Here is a 14,928-nt window from a genome sequence, read left to right as displayed (position 1 = left end):
AGGAGCTCCTGTGCGTGGCCTGTGGGTGGTGCTTCTTCCACTTGCGAATAATGGCCCCAACAGTGCTGACTGGAATATTCAGGTGCTTTGATATAAGTCTGTAACCAGTGATGCTGAGTAACAGCAGCTGATGTTGGTTTGCACTAATTAGAAATTCAAGTAATAATTACTGACAGATTTCAGGTGGTATTGTGCATTTCCTTGCCAAAGTATACAGCCTGGTGTGTTCAATACTTTTCTCCTGTGTTATTGTACTTAATTACACATAATCATTATTTATGGACCTGAACGTTGTGATTTCTTTTCATGTATGGATTATTGGAGTTAATAACAATGTCTGGTAGACATTTTGTTTGAATTGCAGATTTGGAAATAAATGTAATGAGAAAAAAGTTGACGCATTCAATACTTGTTTTCCCCACCGTAAAGAGCTTTCATCTTCTCTTTAATCTACACTTGTGCTTATTTAACTTTAAAACCACGTGCCAAACTCACACATACATGACGGTGAGATGCAGATTGTGACTTTGCCGCGTGGAGCAGACAGAAGTGAAGTCTTTGCCTGGAACGTAGCCGTGGGCTGCTGCTGCTGAGCTGACAGGCCCGGGAAGGACTAACACTGATCCATGAGGCTGCTTTGTAGCTTTAAAGTGACACCTTAGAAAGAGGGTGTAATACACCTGCAACCTGTGACTGAGGAAACCTGAGACGACGACGACGTTATGAAGAAGAATATTTGGTGTCTTTTTCATGGATTTGATTTACGCCGCCGTACTGCAGCGAATAAAACCAGCTGTCTAACATATCTGTGTGGTTTTCCATCATGTGACACACTCCATCCTGAATCGAATGTGTCCACACAACTCTGTAATTATTCCATCCAGTGAACACCAGAGGAAATGAAGTAAAAAATGTTAAATTACAGGCTTTGCCAAACAATCACTGTGTGCACTTTAAATTCAACGCACAAAAAACACTGTTTAACATCATGTTTCTTATTCTTATTAAATCTGATGCTGTTGTTCAAGTCAGAACACACACACACACTCACACACAGCTCCAAATATAATCCCACTGTGTCTCAGCAGGGTCTTAACACCCACCTATCAACTGGACCACAATGTGCTGCAGCTTTACAGCAGCCTGCCTGAAAGGTTGCCACAGTTACAAGAAAGTGCCCCCTCCATCAAAACCGCCAGGGGTGGGAAGAAGGTGTGTGTGTAGGAGAGGAGAGGGGGGGTGACGGCGAGTTGCCAAGGAGACACTCCAGCCAACACTTGCTCCTGGACATGGACACACACACATGCACGAGAATCGCGACACCTAATAATCACACATGCCCGCGCTTTTCGATCTCGTATCCAATCTCTGCAGCGACCAATAAAAAACATTTTTTTTCCACACACCAGTAAAACCAGCGAGCTGCACTCCTCCATAAAAACACACGCCGGCGTCAAACCACACACCTGTTAAAAAATATCACTCAAAGCGGGAAAGGTTGCTGAATTTAATCCAGCTGAAACATTAAATATGCAGTTACGAGCGCTCGAATGGCCCCTCGCTGGGTTTTAATAAAAGAGAAGCTTTAAAAATGCTGAATTACTGAAAGCATTAACAGTTTCACGGGTTTAAAGTCCTGATGTGGGACAAAGAAATGGACAAAGGTCACTGATGACGCTAATATTCATTGCTCCACCTTTGATTGAATGTGCAAGCTGTTAAATCTTTAGGATGACATGTGGGGCCCCCTGTTCTGCACTCTTCAGGATCTGCAGACACCGACCCACAACATGTGATTGGGCGAAGAAAGGATAAAAAACCCAGGATAACTCATAAACTCAAATATATTTCATGCTCCAGAAGAATCTGTTTTTTGACCTCGTTTTTGACCCCATTTCATCTCTTTTAACCCTTTTTGACCTCATTTTGACCACATCCACCGACCTAGAACATATTATTACTCTCAGGGTGGATCTTTTTTCTTCTCCATGTCACATGACAAATTACCCTGTTTTTGACCCAACTCTGACCCTATTTAACCCCACTTAACCTAATTCTGACCCACTTTGACCCCATCTACAGATGCCAAATACATTTTGATGCAATAGGAGGAACTTTTTTCCGCTCCATATCAAAAAACAAATGACCCTGTGTTTGACCCAGCTTGACCTCACTTTGACCGTATTTGACCCCATTCTGACCCCACTTTGACCCAAATATATTTTTATGCTACAACTGGATCTTGTTTTTTTCTTCTCCATATCGAACTACAATTTATCCTGTTTTTGACCCAGTTCAACCCCACTTTGACCATATTTGACCCCAGTCTGACCCAACTTTGACTCCAAATATATTTCAATGCTACAGGTGGATCTTTTTTTCTTCTCCATATCTAACAACAACTAATCCTGTTTTTGACCCAGTTACACCCAACTTTGACCATATTTGACCCCACTTTGATCTCATTTGACTGCACTTTGACCCCATCTTCTGGCCTCAATGATAATCTTAAGTAACATGTGGATCCTTTTATCACCTCTATATCGCATACCCGTTACCCTGTCTCCCTCTTTTTGACCTCCTTTGACCCCACTCTAACCTTATTTTGACTCCATCCACCACATAGTCTAAACCAAGGTGGCAGGGTGATCTAGACCTGGTGTTTTTAGAGTTTATCCATATGATACGATATATTGAGCAGTCCTAGAAAGAAAATAATCAACGCTTCATTTTCCAACCACAGCTTAAGAAGGAATCACTTCACACCACTGCACACCCACTGAAGGCAAATCCAATCCATGTTGTGGCCAATCAAAGCTCCACTCCAATTAAAGAGCTGTCCGATCATTAAGTGTCCCTCCATCACCATCTGAACGCACTCAGCTCCATCAGAGGCAGACGACGGAGCTGCATGGAGGCGCTGCTCTGCCAGTAATTGGGTTTAGCTGTTTAGATGTATGAGAGAATGGGGACATATGGGCCGTATGTGTTTAGCCTCCGTCGAGATGAATGGCTTTAATAACTGGAGGGGACTTAAAAGGCCATTTCATAATTACTGCTTACCTCTGCTGGATTATGGCGGCGCGGGAGGTTGGCAGGGTATGGATGAGGTTTGGAGCGAGCTGTGCCGAGCGGGACGCGAGCCATTTGTAAACGCATGGAGGGATAAGAGGGCTGGTGCAGCCAGGGAGAACAAACATACACATACCTGCATAATGCCCCATTAACCACGGGCAGCCATTAGCTTCAGGCTAATGCAGGAATCAGAGGACGTGACATGTGAGCGCCTTTCAGGATGGCCTGGCATGAATGTGCACGCTGCACTCTGACCAATCACGGCATGAGATGCACAATTCTGGCAGTTACAGTCCTGATGCTGCGGGAAGAATCTGCACTTTTCTGAACATGCAGAAGAAAGAAAACACAATCCAAACTGCTGCTGCTGCTGCATGTGTGTGTGCAGACAGAGCTCCCAGGTGGGGGGATGTTTGACTCTAAGGGAGAGGCATGGAGGGATGAATGAAGGGTTATCTCTTCATTACTTCTCTGGCTGTCTGCAGGGTGCTCACACACACACACACACACACACTCCCAGAATACAGAACTGCACTGGGAGAAGAAGCTGGGCTGGGAGGAAACTCAGAGACTTGGAACATGTTCACCATAATCACATAAAGCTGGAACAGATACAGCTGCAGAGGATGGAGAAGGAGTGAGACAGAGGGAGTAAAAAGGATCAGCCTGTTGGGGAAAAGAGAATAAAAAGTGATCATAAAAAGAGAGCTGGATGGAAGGATGGAAGGATGGAGGGAGGAGAAGAAAGAGGGTATGAGGATTGAGAGGATGCTAAAAATGGGGATGAGCCTGGCGACAAAGAGCGGGAGAATAATCAGGACAGAAACGATCGGGAAGAGTGGTCGCCAAGATGAAAGGAGGGGAAAAAACTAAGAGCTCTATTGAAGATGGAGACGGCGAGGAGTGGAGAAAATCAAGAGCCAGGGAGAGTAAGTGACGCAGAGAAAGAGTGAGAGGCTCTAGCCAGAGAGAAAAAGGGTTTTAGCCAGATTAAAGAAGCCAGGCAGGCCCTCTTAAGACCATCCGCCTAATGAAATATGTCAAAGCCCATAAAGAAACACTGAGGCCATTTAGGAGGGAGGAGTGTGTGTGTGTGTGTGTGTGAGCAGGAAGCGCTGCAAATACGCTGCGTCAGCAAAAATGAAAAACACGCAAAAGCCCCGTCAATACGCATTAGCCGAGATGTCAACGGAGGAGGAGATGAAAAAAGAAAAAGCAGAGAAGAAGAAGAAGACGGGGGAATGGATCGCTTTATTTATCATGGGACGTAAAGGGTTAGAGGAGCTGATCAGAGAGTGCAGGAGGAAGAGGAGGAAGAGGAGGAGGAGACACTTGTAGGAATGCTGAGTGTGGGGGATTTGAGGTCACAAACGGTGCTGGGACATTTGTATTCTGGTGGCAACAGGCTGAGCTGGCTGCAGGTGGATTTAAGAAAGAGTGTGTGTCGTAGTGTGTGTGTGTGTTCTCTCCTTTTTATAGGTATGGATGCCATGTTTAAGCAGTGTAGGTGTCATTAATGAGATGTAATGTCTCTGATTTACATTCACAGACCTCAGGAACAAAGCAGCAGCACTCATCAGAGAAAGTCTTACTCCGTCTGCTCCTTGAGATAATGACAAGTCAACAGTTGTTCCTGCATTAAGGAACTGTAAAGCTTTAAAGAGAAGAAATACTGCGCTTTAACTCACGCTGTGAAACGTCACTCTCTCAGAGAGGACAGTCAAACTGACTTTTCTCCTGTAAAATCAGCCTGAGTCACATGCAGAGACACAAACCAGGCCCCAGTCGTTGTAATGCAATGCGGCTGCTGTCAGCCAGGCGAGGATTGAGCACCGTGTGCCTGCTGACCTAGACCACTATAAAGCAGCCAGAGCTCAGACACTAAGTGCTTCACAACTCAACTTTGTCAGCCGGGGGGGGGCAGAGGGCAGGGGGAGAGGAGGGAGAGGGAATAAAGAAATGTTTGAGAATAGATTAAAAGAAGAGGGAGAAGATGAGAATGTGGTCATTAGAGAGTGATGAGGTAGAACCAGAAAGGAGAGCTCCTTTGTGAAAGTGTGCATGTGTGTGAGGATCACATGATGTACTCACGGTTCCTCTGGCCCACCATCGATCCAATGTTGCTCTCATCAGCCACTACAAGACAGAACAGAACAGCATGTCAGGTATATTACCTTCATTAGTTATATGGCAGACCTTGGTGTTTAAGGCCCGCCCTATAAGTGTCGTGATCCAGTAAGGAGCAGTGATGTGCCAAGGTAAGGTGTTCATGTGTGTGTCGAAAACGCACTCAAGTGCCCTCTCAGGAGGCAAAAACCCAAGCTAAAGTGCCCTCTTAGGAGACAAAATCTATGCTTAAGAGCTATTAAAGGAGGAAAGCCTGTGCTTAAGTGCTCTCTAACAGAGAAAACCTGTGCTACTGGACCTTTCAGGGGGCAAAAACACAAAGGTGCCATCTTGGGGGCTTAAATGCTCTGTAAAAAGGCCAAAAACCAGTGCTAAAGTGCCCCTTTAGGACACAAAAACCTGTGCTAAAGTGGTCTTAAAAGGGCTACAACCGATGCTAAACTGCTATCAAAGAAGGAAAACCATTGCTCGAGTACTCTTTGAGACAACCTGTGCTTCAGTGCCCTTTAAGGTAACAAAAACCTGCGCTCAAGTGCTCTCTTAGGAGGAAAACCTGCGCTAAAGTGCTCTCTAAGGAGGAAAACCTGCACTAAAGTGCTCTCTAAGGAAGAAAACCTGCGCTAAAGTGCTCTCTAAGGAGGAAAACCTGCACTAAAGTGCTCTCTAAGGAGGAAAACCTGCACTAAAGTGCTCTCTAAGGAGGAAAACCTGCGCTAAAGTGCTCTCTGAGTAGTAATAGCTGTTCTCAAGTGCCCTTTCAGTTGGCAAAACCTGCGCTAAAGTGCTATCCAAGGAGGAAAACCTGTGCTAAAGTGCTCTCTAAGGAGGAAAACCTGCACTAAAGTGGACTCTCAAGAGGCAAAGACCTGTGCCAAAGTGTCTTTTCAGAAGGCAAAAACATGTGCTTAAGTACCCTCTGAGAAGACAAAAAACTGCGCTAAAGTGCTCTCTAAGAAGAAAAAACCTGTGCTTAAATGCCCTTTAAGGTAACAAAAACCTGTGCTAATGTGCCGTTTCAGGAGGCAAAAACCTGAGCTGAAGTGGACTTTTAGGAGGCAAAAAGCTGTGCCAAAGTGTCTTTTCAGAAGGCAAAAACCTGTGCTAAAGTGCCCTCTAAGAAGGCAAAAACCTGCCCTAAGGTGCCCTCTTAGGAGGCAAACACCTTCACTAAAGTGTCCTCTTGGGAAGCAAAAACCTGCGCCAAAGTGTCCTTTAATGAGACAAAAACCTGTGCTTAAGTGCCCTCTGAGGAGGCAAAAACCTGGGCTAAAGTGCTCTTCATGGAGGAAAAAACCTTCAGAAAAGTGTCCTCTTCTTAGGCAAAAATGCATGCTCAAGTGCCCTTTTAGGAGCTTAAACTGCCCAATAAAGTGCCCCCTGTGCTGAGTTGCCCTCTTCAAAGGTTAAAACTTGTGCCAAAGTGCCCTGTTAGGAGGTAAAAACACGTTTTAAAGTGCATTTTATTGGTGAGATTGTTGTTTGTTGTTTTTTCAAATTTTCAAAGAGTCTGTGCAGACCACTGGTTAGGAGCATTAACGGCAGGCTCTAACCCGCCTGGTTGATGCCTCTCAGTCTAAAATGAGAAGCAGCTGTGTAAATGGTCGTGCAGGTATCTTGTGGCTGGAGTACACAGTGTAAATGAGTCCCTGCTGGAGTATCAGACACAGAGAGGGACAAAATGACACGGACTGAAAGAGGAAATGAAAACGAGGCTGAAATACAAGAAACCAAATATTGTGAGAGAGAAAAACAACAGATAGAGGTGAGACAATGAGAGAAATAATAAAGGGAGGGTAAAAAAGAAACAACACCCACCCACCTCAGCTGTCTAATCTAACTAAACAGGATTGCAGCAGACTCCACAGGCGGTGCACCATGGGATACAATAATGGGTTTTCATTACGCCGCCATTTCTCTTAAATAATCCTTTTCATTTTTTATGAGGTCAGTTCTCCCGGCGGACGCAGGGGTGAGGGGAGAGAAAATGAGAGGAGGAGAGGATATTGAAGAAGAATCAGTGTGAGCAAAGCTGAAATCAAAAAGAGGGACTCTCGTGCTCAAAGGCCAGATAAAATATGGGCTTTATATTGTTTTTCCGATCATCATGAGTCTGATTGGTCTGTGTAGCTTTTCACAGAGCTGACCAATGACTGCACTCTAGACATAAAATGATCACTAAGCATAATCTGCATCAGAAGTCTCCTAAAAGGCCTGAAGTTTGACTGCACTTAAAGCATCTAAAATCAATCCATACAGCTGCTTTTTAGACCAATGCATTAGTTTCCATTATTTTATTCTTAGTGGAAAAATCTTGTAGCAGAGGTTTACCGTCAGACTCCTCTGAATAAGTCGTCTCCGTCTTTGTCGGAGTGTTTTATTTCCTGTTTTGCATTTGTCAAAGTTGCGTTACTGTTGCAAAAGAATGCAAATGAGAGCACAAACTTTTCTTTCTGCTGCTTTCAGGTTCTTGTGGGAATTCTTGGGTTCTTTGCATCAAAACCTTTCCCACTTTGGTGAGAGTTAAGTGAAGCTGTGGAGTCAGAGACTTGCTTCATGTGAGCACAGGCAGCTGGTGTGTGTGTATGTGTGTGTGTGTGTGTGAGAGGATTTCTCAGCCTGAGTGGGATCTCTGAGTCAACAGACTATTTGCCGAGGCGTTCAGGGTCAATAGAAGAAGCTCACCTCTTCCTGTCAAGTGGTGTTTAATAAAAGCTAACCTGCCTCGTGTGATGCGGCTAAAGCTCGGGTTCGTGTGACCGTAAAGACGTGTGGGAGAGGAAAGAGAAGCTCCGGGTCTTTTAATACAAAACGTCTCGTATCCTCGGGTCTTGCCGTGTTTACACAGCTCTGCTCACTACCTTTTTCCAGCCCTGCGACTTCACCGAACAGAGGGATGAATGGAAGCAGAGAGATAACACGGGAAAACAGGCTGAAATTGGCAACGGCCAGAGATGGAGATGCACGCCAGAGAGGGGAGGACAGATAACACTGGGGATTGGAGTGGCTCCTCAGTGGGAAACAGCATGCACACAAGTGTGTGTGTGTGTCCGCGTCTGCAGACCACCCTTGTCCATAATGGAAGCCAATCAGCTTGGGTGGCAGTGGCGTGTGCTGCAGGAAGAAAGCCAATCCTTTGAACCTAATGAACCAGGATTGGAAATCAGAGAGAGGCAGAGAAGAAAGAGATGGATGGAGGAGAGCAGGAGCTTCAGAGATACAGAAAAAAAGAAAAAGGAGGACATGATGAACAAAAAAGAAATGGTGGGGAAAATCAGAGATTTAAGACAGAGACAGGAAAGGTCAGTTTGGGTTAACACGAGGAAATAAACCCGTTCTTTCTTGGCTTTCACACACACACAGCAAGCCACGAGATTGGAAACCACACGTCTTTAATTCACACACACATCGCCAAGGCGGTGTGTTCATCCAGCTCGTTGGAAAGCCCCTGGGTTTACGGGTTCAGGAGGTCAAATCCCCTCAGGGCCGGGGATAATAAGAGCAGGGTACATATCACAACAAAGAGACGTCCTGATAAGAGGCATGTGATCACTGCTGTGCTTGTGTGTCGGCTCAGACAACAATACACTGCAAAAAACTGAAGTCTTAACAAGTGTTTTTGTCTTATTTTGATTAAAAATTGTCTTATTATACTTGATATGAGCCACATTCACCTGATCAGTCCAGAGAAATGTCTTGCTAAAAGTTATTGAAACGCAAAAATGAGGTCTATAACAATGAAAGTTTGCTCAAAATTTGCTTAAACTAGAATAATGTCTTAATGCTGATCTTTTTTTTTAATTCATTACAAGCATTGACAGTATATGGAGTGGACAGCTCTGCTATTTACTATTGTTCGGTTTTGAAGCCAAAAGACCCGCCATCACAGGCGCCGCCACTGGCACTATTTGTGCAGCCAGAGTCTGCGCAGTAGAGACTGTGAGGGATTCTGGGAGAATCTTAGTGGAGCCGAGTGATAAAAATATATTTATTTTTTCTTTTGAGAGTCTAATCACTTCTTGACTCATATATTGTACAATCTCCCAAAAAAAATACAAAAGAACAGCAGCAGTCAATAACATATCGCTGATACCGAAAACATATCAGCTGATACAGATAACATATCAGCAGATGCCGATAACATATCAGCTGATACCAATAACGTATCTGCCGATACTGATAACATATTGGCTGATACCGATAACATATCGGCTGATACTGATAACAAATCAGCCCATGTCTATAACATGTCAGCCCACATCAATAACAAATCAGCCGGTACCAATAACATATGGGCTGATACCAATTAGATATCAGCTGATGCCGATAACATATCAGCCGATACTGATAACATATTGGATGATACCGATAACATATCAGCTGATACCAATGACATATCGGCTGATACCTATAACATATTGGCTGATACTGATATGATAAGAAATGACCAACATTGGCCGATACTAATATTGATACTGATGACATTTCGGCTGATACTGATATGTTTAAAAATGACCGACATTGGCCGATACCAATACTGGTCCCAATATATCATACATCCCTATCCCACATCCCGTCCCACTGCCAATCATCTTTTAACATGAGGTAAAACCTCATTTTAACCTCTCATAACTAATGAAAATGAAACTTTTCAGAAAAAAAAGGACCTTAATACAAGGCAGCCAAATTAAATCTTTAAATCACAACAACAATCTGATGTGAGAAACATTTCTACCAGGTGTATTAATTTTTTAAAGTTTGACTACAGCCCATCTGGAATGACTGGGGAGACGGATCTTTTTAACCTATACTGCAGCCAGCCACTAGGGGTGCAGTTTTTGTGGAGACCTCGCTTCAAGCTGAGCAATATGTCTCTAAATAACTTGAAATAAGACATTTATTTGAGCTGGTCAGGTGGATGTGGCTTATTTTAAGTCTAAAGATATTTTCTGCTGAAAATAAGACAAAAACACTTGTTAAGATTCCAGTTTTTGCAGTGTGTGCTTTCTTTTTTCTAGCTCACCCAGGTCCATGCTCTTGGACGCCCTGTTGCGTGGAAAGTTGTCCCTCTCGGCGTAGAAAGCCGCGTTGGAGTGCTTCTGGAAGTCGCTGTGAAGCAACAGAGAAGTCAACAGATGTATTCCTGCACGGCTTCCTGCTGCAGGATGTAAACACTGTATCATAGCTCTTTATAAGCCTCCAAACTCCAGCAGAATTTACTCCATAATGCTATCACTATAATTACGTATGCATAATGCAAATAGGCTGCAGCAATTAGAGCGTATAGTCTGAATAATGCATTGTAATATTTACTGTAATGGCTCTTCTTTATCTCATAACACAGCAGCTCATATTGAGTGTCATTAGAATATAATAACTCCAGCCCTGTGTGGAGTTTCATTATGTGTGTGTGTGTGTGTGTGTGTGTGTGTGTGTGTGTGTGTGTGTGTTAGGACAGTAGGGGTACCTGTGTCGAGGGGGAGTTCTTGGAGAGTCTCTGTTCATCCTCTCCACGGTGTCCGGGGAGGGAGGCGGGGGGAAGCTCTGCTCCAGCTCCTCGTCGTCGTTGGCGTAGATGTTGTAGCTGCCGTTGGTGGTCGCAGCAGGATACCCGGCTGAGGAGGGAAACAACAACAAAGGCATCGATTCAGAAAACAAAGGAGGTGTTAACTTGTTTTTTTCTCTTTTTAACACTTTTTCAGGAGTGTTGTCCATCACACGTCGGCTATGAGCTGAAATAAATGAGCCTGGGATTGTTACTGTTTATGGAAAGAGAAGCAAGGTCAAACCACAAAATCATCATTTCCATTCTGAAGCCTCATTTCAACTTCCTCGCAACTTCCTGCAACATTTCCATAAAGTGTAAACCCCGGGAGCGCATCATTTCCCTGCTGCAAAGCCTTTGTGTTTAAATCCCAGCACCCCCCATTTAAATGACTGTTACTGCAGCCTGATGGAGGGCTGACAGAGTCTCAGGAAGAAAGGAAAGCATCTCCAGCTCCCTGCATCCCACTGGGTGAGGAGGGGGAGAGATAAAGAATGAATTTAAAGCAGTTTGTTCGCCTCTTTTTTTTTTTTTGCTTTAGCACGCCAAGCTGCACAATACCCTGTATGCAAATCTGGCCCACTTAGAAGCCGTTTCATCAGCGTAATGATTCCAAGGTCAGATCTTTAGCACATGAAAAGCAAGCGCCGCGTTCAGAAAAACACAGCTAATGACTTCCCTTTCGCTATAAATATGCAGGGTGAGAGTGAGACGAGATAGAAAGACAGAGAGGATGATTCTGTAAAGTGGCTGCCGCGCTGTCCTGGAAATAACAGCAGCAATGTCAGGAGCGTTGGCTGAGTGTCACGCTGTGCGCTAATGGTAAACACGCATGTATGGACACACACACGGGCTGACAAACAAACTGTGTGCACACTCTCAGGCACAGATAACGCGAGCACACAAACACTCCAAGCCTGATGTTGACTATCTGACAGTTCAAATGGACAAACATTGTGCAGAGAGCGATTTGTCGAGTGTTTGCTCACCACTTGGAGTGTTGCCGTACGTGTAGTTGTTGGTCAGCATCGGAGTCGGACTTGAACCGTGCATGGCGGGGTCTGAGTTTTGGGGTCCATGGTAGGCGCTGTGGCCCCAAGGTTCCTGCTGGGAAAGAGAATTTAAAGCATAAGAAAGTAATCTTGAGTCAAATATACACCAACACGACAAAACGAGAAGGATTTAACACCAGTTTGTCGACGCCGTGTCACATTCGCAACCGATCAATTACGAGTTCCCTCTGAAGCTGACGCGAGAACAGAGCTGAGCAGATTTAGAACAACTCTCTGAGGAGTTTGACTCGGCGTGTAGACGAGCGAGGGCAACAGCGAGATATCAAGATATCACAAAGAAGTCATAACAATCATATTAGATTTATCAGATGGGAACAGTTTCTGTTTGTTTACAGGAAGAGGGAGGATGATTCACAGGGCAAAGGTCAAAGGTCAGGCTGTGTTATTATACAAAGGGCTGAAAAAGAGTCTTTTTTGTAGCTTAATCTTCCTGCAGACAATTCATACCTTCATTTTTTCGGTTAAAGTTCCCTCCTGCAGACCTTCACTTTGTAGTTCAGTCTTTATGCTAACCTTAATTTGGAAGTTTATTCTTTTTGTAGACGATGTAGACCTTCATTTTGTAGTGCTATCATCTTGTAGACTATGCAGACCTTTATTTTGAAATGAAATCTTTCAGCAGACAATGCAGACCTTTATTTTGGTGTATAATCTTCCTCTTGTAGACCTTTATTTTAAAGTTTTATCTTCTTGCAGGCCTTTATTTTATAGTTAAGTCTTCCTGTAGATCAAAGGTGGCCAACCTGTAGCTCGCGAGCGGCATGTGGCTCTTTGCCTTTCGGTGTGTGGCTCTTTGATCCATTCATAAAAAATATATATATTGTTATAAGTAGTGGTGTGCTGATCAATCTAAACTATATATATATATGGATGCCAACGTTGGGATCTGTTGGGATTGATACTTAAGTTTCAGTTTCTCCTCTCTAGAACGAAATTAAACACACAAACTCAATAAACCTCGCTTTGAAAATTGGAAATGTATTGATTTTCATTTTATAAAATTTTATTTATGTGTGAGAGGAAGTGTGTTAGTAAGACCACGTTTGTGTCGTGGCTCTCCGTAGTACCACAGTAGTTTTTGTGGCTCTTGGTTTCTGACTGGTTGGCCACCCCTGCTGTAGATTGTGCAGACCTTTATTTTGTAGTTAAGTCCTCTTGAAGACCTATATTTTGGAGTATAACTTTTCACCTGCAGACCTTTATTTATAGTTTCATCTCTTGGTAGACTGTTCAGATCTTTATTTTGAAGTTAACTCTTTCTGTAGACTTTAGTTCAGTCCTCTTGGAGATCTTTATTTTGGAGTTAACTTTTCCTGTAGACTATGCAGGCCCTTATTTTGAAATTTAATCTTCCATCAGACAATGCAGACCTTAATTTTGTAGTATAATCTTCCTCTTGTTGACCTTTATTTTGTAATTTCATCCTCTTGCAGACATTTAGTTGTAGTATGATTTTTCTCCTGCATACCTTTATTTTGTAATTTTATCTTTTGGTAGACTATGCAGACCTTTATTTTGTAGTATAATCATCCTCCTATTGACCTTTATTTTGAAGTTTTTTTTCTTGCAGACCTTCATATTGTGGTAAAGTCTTCCTGTAGATTGTGCAGATCTTTTCTTTGTTGTTTTATCTTCTTGTACACTATGCAGACTTTTATTTTGAAGTTTACTCTTTCTGTGGACTATGCTAATCTTTAGTTTGCAGTGAAATCTACCAGTAGTCTATGCAACTTTTGTTTTGAAATTCAGTCTAATTCAGTTGACAAAGCTGACCTTTATTCTTAATTTTTTTTCTGTAGACTATGCAGATCTTTATTCTAGGTTTAGTTTTCCTGTATAGTAGTCAGACTTTAATTTTGTACTTTAGTTTCCCTGCAGAGTATTCTGATCTTTATTTTGAAGTTCAGTTTTCCTGTAGATTTTGCTGGGGCTCTATCTCCAGTAGACTCTACACCAACTGTGTCTGAGTCAGACTGTGAGTATGTTGATAACCCACCAAACCACAATCATCTGAGCTCTCCTTCCATATGCTTTCTGATAAGGAGATAAAGTGATGCACAGTTAGAGGATATACAGTCCTCTGCAGAGCTGTGTAACATCAAAACCACAGGCTCTCTTCATGTGCACAATGAAAACACAGTAATTAAGATAATCCTGAAAGCACTGACAGGCATGTTATCGAACAGCCATCCAGCACTACAAAGGACCCCCACCCTGCTGATGGAGATAGGGGGCTGGATGAGCCGCGGGAGGATGAAAGGAGCTTTTTCCTCGTGGTCAAAGGAACTGGAGCTACAGCTGTCACACAAACACACACACACACGTGTACACACTTATTTGAGGGGGACAAAAAATAATCCTCAGTACAACAATGAAAGGTGTTTCTGTCATATCAAAGCTTTTGGTGGGGGCTACTCACAATGTCAGAGAGTCCCGGGGGTATCATTAGAACCTAGCATACATGCTAATACGTCTCTGCATCGCAGCTGTCAATCACTTTGAGCTCATATATGTGCAGCGTATGCATCTGCACACAAACTTGTGACAGCTCTTCTGATTTATGTGCGAGACGTATAAATCACATCACATCCAGCCTCCACAAACCGGCGACTCGCCTCGGGCTCTCTGAGCAGCCTGGCAGACAGGCAGTCAGATATCTTAATCCCACAACAATAAGTAAACAGGGAGGAGGGGGGAGCCATCTATCCAGTGAGCCCACAACCTACAGCTGCATACAATGGGCTGCTGAGAGGCTTAGTATTGCCTCACCCTACTGTGTCACCCACAGATCACAGCTCAGGGAGAAAACAGCAAGAGGAAGTTCAGTGTGCTGACTCTGTGGCTGTGGTGCAGCATCTTTAAGAGGATGTAAAAACAACATGTTAAGGTAGAGGCTCAATATTAATGTGAGAAATCCTGGAATGATGATGAAGGGGTCTGGGTTAAAATGTATCAAAGAAGCTGGTATCGCTTTCCTTGGTCTGTCTGCATTAGCAGCTCCTTTCTTCTCATACTCAAGCATGTGTAGCAGTGCTTGTCAGAGGATCATGAGAACAAGTACAAACCTTTATTATTACAGAGTCTATGGTTAAAAACGCAAGAATATAGACG

The 14,928-nt window shown here is 43.5% G+C and overlaps 1 protein-coding gene across 6 annotated transcripts in view; it reads right to left on the bottom strand.

The window, feature by feature from the left end:
* The window catches only part of LOC141786059 (partitioning defective 3 homolog B-like), a 152,947-nt gene that overhangs the window by 60,699 nt on the left and 77,320 nt on the right, over positions 1–14,928 (bottom strand). For 4 of the 6 annotated variants that reach the window (XM_074664760.1, XM_074664761.1, XM_074664765.1 and 1 more), the window contains 4 exons: positions 11,734–11,851; positions 10,667–10,814; positions 10,223–10,308; positions 5,167–5,211 (listed from right to left, as the gene is read on the bottom strand). In XM_074664760.1, coding sequence (XP_074520861.1) covers positions 5,167–5,211; positions 10,223–10,308; positions 10,667–10,814; positions 11,734–11,851 — 397 coding nt within the window. The remainder of the gene's footprint in view (positions 1–5,166; positions 5,212–10,222; positions 10,309–10,666; positions 10,815–11,733; positions 11,852–14,928) is intronic. The other 2 variants (XM_074664762.1, XM_074664764.1) reach the window with 1 other exon arrangement.

This window comes from Halichoeres trimaculatus, unplaced genomic scaffold (assembly GCF_033239565.1).
Source record: "Halichoeres trimaculatus isolate MK-OKI-2021-1 unplaced genomic scaffold, fHalTri1.1 fHalTri1_scaffold_24, whole genome shotgun sequence".
Classification (NCBI taxonomy): domain Eukaryota; kingdom Metazoa; phylum Chordata; class Actinopteri; order Labriformes; family Labridae; genus Halichoeres; species Halichoeres trimaculatus.
The sequence above is the reverse complement of the archived record's forward strand: the minus strand, read 5'-3'. Positions and strand labels throughout refer to the sequence as shown.